The sequence below is a fragment of the Lupinus angustifolius genome, chromosome LG08 (assembly GCF_001865875.1).
Source record: "Lupinus angustifolius cultivar Tanjil chromosome LG08, LupAngTanjil_v1.0, whole genome shotgun sequence".
Classification (NCBI taxonomy): Eukaryota; Viridiplantae; Streptophyta; class Magnoliopsida; order Fabales; family Fabaceae; genus Lupinus; species Lupinus angustifolius.
Window position 1 is genome coordinate 1,632,446 of NC_032016.1, and position 5,274 is coordinate 1,637,719.

A 5,274-nucleotide genomic window follows, 5' to 3' on the forward strand; every position below is an offset into this window, starting at 1 on the left:
CACTAGGATCTGGTTGGGCAACTCTGATTTCAGATCCATATCAACTAGCACCCTTGCAAAGTGTCCAAAAGCTCGATTGTTTGTGGCATCATCCAGGGAGATTGGAGCACCTATCCCCCCTGCAATAGAGAAGATGATTCTAGGGCTCCAATACTCTTGAGGCAAACCTATTATTTTTACCCAGCATTGAACATGAGAGAACTTCTGCAGTGCTGGGTTAAAATCAGGTGTCCATAGGTACAATCTAAGGTAACCTGGACGAAGATTCCAAGCCCCTACAGCACAAACACTTCGCATATCCTCCAGGGATGAGAATGAGAAATCATAGTATCCCCTTCCCAAGGATATCATGCTCCATTTACCTATGCTACTCCATAAAGAGCTTAGTTTAGCCTTAATCTCTTCGAACTTTAGGGGGGCATCTCCTTTAGCTAGAATGAGCCTCCCATGAAGGTGAGTTTTGCATCTCTTGACCCCTTCCTGATAGTCCTCTTCAGGGATCTTGATAGCAATGGCATCACCTTTGATGCAAGGTTGAGGCAGCTGAGATAGTGCAATGTCATTTGAGTTTTTTAAAGCTTGGGCAAATGACTTTTTCATGTGGGTTGAAGGAGGAGAAGGAGGGTTCACAGGAGGGCATTCAGTGCCATCTAAGAAGTTCCAAGGAATGAGAGGCGTGCCAACGTTCATTGTGGCCATTAATGGACTTCCAAGAAAGTTGGAGGTAGAGAAGAAGAGCCCTAGCAGAGTGTTTTCATGCTAGTCACCATAATCATAAAGAGATTTATGAACAACTTTATCCATAGAAGCTGTCAAAGTAATAAAGTTCTTCATAGATTTTTTGAATAGGGGTTGAAAACATGATTTAAAAGTAATTTATAATATGTCGTTAAATCTTTAACATAATCTATTCAATCTTTGATATAATCTATAATTTTTTTATGTACCAAAAAGAATCATAAATTATATTAAAGTCCTTTTATGTGAGCTAATTCATAGGGTGAATCTAAACCAAATTATGATATCAGAATCCGTCACAAATATGTTACCTTCATAATTGTCTAGTCTTGGATACATGAGGGGGTTTATTAAAGAATTAAATTCTCACTTCAATTTAAAATTTGAGTGAACAACACAATTATAATAATTTTGACAATTTTCTATCTATAAGCTGGTGTTTTTTTTGAAATAGTTAGCCCAATTATCCTAATATAAACAACTATATGTGTGGCAAAAAATAGATATAAAAAAAAAGTTGTGTGCACATTCAAGCAATGAAAAGTCAATTATCAATAGCAACACCCCATCTAGAAATCCTTTTTATATATTGACCACATTTGTTATCCCACAACTTGTGTCACTGTATCATCAACATATGATTGGTTGAAAATGTTTTTAAGCTAAAAAATTAATAAGTAATCATTTTTCTGACTAATCATATATAATGGTACATGCAATGACACAAATTGTGGAACAACATTTGTGTACCCTTTTATATACACCTCACCATTCCAAGTTTCCTAGAGTTACATTCAATTACTTCTTTCTTTTATTTTCAAACTTTCAAATCCATTATACCTCACCTTCAAAACCATTTTCTTAGGGTTAGTTTAGCTTCTTTGGTCATGAAGAGAAAAGGAGAGGTTGATAGCATAACCATGACAAATTTTATGATGTTTGTTTCTCATGGTGGTGAATTTGAGACCAATTATAACAACTCTTCTAACAATCATGTGTATGAGTGCAAGACATGTAAAAGGTGGTTCCCTTCATTTCAAGCACTTGGTGGCCATAGGGCTAGCCACAAGAAACCAAGGTTGATGATGGTAAAAGATAGAGACATTGATAACCAATTGGTTCTAAATTCACAATCACTTTCAAAGCCTAAAACCCATGAGTGCTCAATTTGTGGGTTAGAATTTGCATTAGGGCAAGCCTTGGGTGGCCACATGAGGAGGCATAGAACTTCAAATTTCAATGGAAACATGCAAAATAATACTACTACTATGGTTTTGGATTTGAATTTAACACCCTTTGAGAATGATTTGAAGGTTTTGAAGATTGCAAAGATACCTACTTTGGTTGAATATTTGTAATGCATTGTTCAGCATGTTATTTCAACTTTGGTGATAGTTAATTTGTCATAGGTACATGAGTTTTCTATTTATTTATTTATCTCTTAACATTTTTTCTTTATTTTGGCAATCATATAGTATAATTTTGTACATCTCTTGGGCATATAGTAGAACTTCATCTTCATTTCTATATCAAACAAATGTGCAAAAACCAACAAGGCATTGGTCTAGTGGTGTAAGATCCACTAGATCCCTAAGGTCGAAAGTTTGATTCCTGTGAGCGATACTTATTGGGAGGGATAACCATAAATTCCGAAAGAGATTAGTTTCTTATCCCAAAAAGGTGAGTAGATACACTTGGTAGTACCAAAAATACAAATGTGCAAAATCTATAAAAGTCAAGGGTTTAATTTTCTTCTTGCTAAATTGGATTAGGAAAAAATCTTAATTTCATTTGTTAGCTAACTTTTGTTTTATATGTGATACAATCAACATTAAATATCTATAATCAGGAGAAAGTGATTTTAGATCGCTAATTTTGATCTTTGTTTTTTGAAGTCTGAATGCGTGTTTTGAAAGAAATCATGTTTCACCCTAGAAAATCACTTTTGTATGGAAGTTTAATTTGGCTTTGAAGCTTCTATACAAATGTGTTTTTAAACCTTGCAAACATCAATCCAAACATACACTTACGCTTTGTTTGGGGCGGGTTTTGGAGGGGAGGGAATGGATGACTTTGGAAAGCCTTCCCATTTTTCAGGAGTTGGACGAAGGAGAGAGAAAGATTTTGGAGGGTCTCTCAAACCAGTGGCGGATCTTAACTTAAACATTAGGAGGGGCAATAATATTTAATTACATGTTAATTAATTGCACATGTGGTAAAAAAATTATTTATTTCCTTTTCAATATTAATTACTATGTTGTATGCAATAAATTCATCTTCTATTTTCCTACCTAATTTTGTTTGGTTGTTTTCATTGTTGAAAATGATATTTATGTTAACTGAACCACAATAGTTAAGATAAGACGAACAATTTGATAAAACAAGACATGACTAACAACATATGGTTGAGAGTTTTTCAAACTTGAATGACTTAATAACACCAAGAATAAAGTGTTGAAATTGACATCTCAAACTAATCTTCTCTCTTGCTCATTAAAATCCATAGCATATAATTGTTGGACAAAAATACATATATTATTAATATTAAATGAATTTTTATGATATATATTATCAATACATACATAATCTCTTTCATTATGCGTAAAGTATTTTCGAACTCAAATGAAATCATATATTATAAGCAACATCATCATCTACATGTGTAAAAGAATTAGATCCATTTATGTATAAATTTTAGAATGACAAACAAGTTAGACTACATTTATTTATCAAGGTAGAAATTAAAGGAATATGTGAGCTTCAATGATTTACTTCATAAAAATGTGTTTGGGTGTAGGTAAGTGAGTGTCCGTGTTGTTTCAAAAAAGTGTATTAATCTATGTGTCACTTGTTATGATTGGTTGAGAAAATGTATTTTATAATTTAAAAGTTTAATAATTAAGTATTTTTCAAGTATCACATGGATTGACATATTTTGTGGGACAACAAATATATGTTTCTGTGTGCAAAAATTCAGGGGGGGCAACAGCCCCCACCTGTCCCTATAATCATCCGCCACTGTCTCAAACCCTCCAAAACCCTTCATGTATCTATTTTAAAGTACCTTATTATATGGTTTGTTAGAGATAAAATGTTAAAATAGCTAAATATTTTTAGTAATATTATATAATTATATTATTGTCGATTTCTCATAGTTAAAAATAAAAAAATTCTTATACTATCATTAGTTTATTTTTTTCTTCTAAATTTTATACTCCCAACCAAGAAGAAATTTATTCATTTTCTCTTCCTTTCCTCCCCTTCCTAACTATTTAATCATCTTCTTCCATTTCCTTCGTAACTCCCAAACAAATCCTTAATCAATTAGTTTTCTCTAGGTGTTTGGGTTGAAGGTGTTTTGACTTTTGCTTATAAAAAAAAAACTGTTATGTTTTATTAAGCTTTTGGGTAACCTAAGTAATTTTTTGAATTGAATAAGTTATGCATTTCAAATAAATGGTGCCTCAGTTTCCTTTATATTTTGGGATATCTATTTACTATTTAACAAAAAAAACTCCTACACATACATGTGTTATCACCTCATTGATTTGACACATCATCTATCACATGTGTCATGACCTCATTTAATCTATGTTTTCCCTCCAAAAAATTCTTGCCAACAAACCTCTTTCATATATATATATGTCATCATCTCATTGAATTGCATCATCATCTATGACATGTGTCATGACCTCATTAAATCTATGTTTTTTCCCTCCAAAAATTACCTTCTACACATACATGTGTCATCACCTGAATTGTCACATCATCTATGATATGTGTCATGACCTCATTATTATATACGAAAAATAATACTATCAATAATTCAAAATGATTTACATTATTATTATTACACATTATTTTTATAATCTTAATACATAATATTAAACTTCCAAAAAGTTAACATGGTTCAATAATATTTTGCATAAATCATTTAATATTTTAGCTATAAAAAAGTTAACTATCTACAATTGAAAAAGATTTACATTATTATTATAATCTGAATACATAACGTGCGTAAATGCTTCAAATATTAAACTTCCAAAAAGTTCACATGGCTAAATTAACAATTGCCTAAAAAAGTTAACCTATAAGGTGGTTAAATAATATTTTGCATAAATAATTTAATATTTTGGCTATTGTTAACGTGTTAACTATCAATAATTCAAAATTATTTACATTATTATTACAATCTGAATACATAACATGTTCAAAATATTAAATGATTATTATTATTATAATCTGAATACATAAAGTGTTCAAAATATTAAATGCTTCAAATATTAAACTTTTATAATCTGAATACATAAAGTGTTCAAAATATTAAATGCTCCAAATATTAAACTTTCCAAAAGTTAATGTGGTTAAATTAACAATTGCTACCTAAAACAATTAACGTACATAATAATTGTATAGGAAAAAATTAACGTTTTCAAAATATTAAATTCTAATAATGATAATGATAACTACTAGCTTTTAAAATATTAAATTTTAATTTCCACAATCTCCTTTTATTTTCATACTTATTCATCTCTC

The 5,274-nt window shown here is 30.7% G+C and overlaps 1 protein-coding gene across 1 annotated transcript; it reads left to right on the top strand.

Moving 5' to 3' along the window:
- On the top strand, positions 1,546–2,163 carry LOC109354185 (zinc finger protein ZAT11-like). Its single transcript, XM_019596525.1, has one exon. It carries the CDS (start codon positions 1,626–1,628, stop codon positions 2,094–2,096), a length of 471 nt encoding a protein of 156 aa, XP_019452070.1. The 5' UTR covers positions 1,546–1,625; the 3' UTR covers positions 2,097–2,163.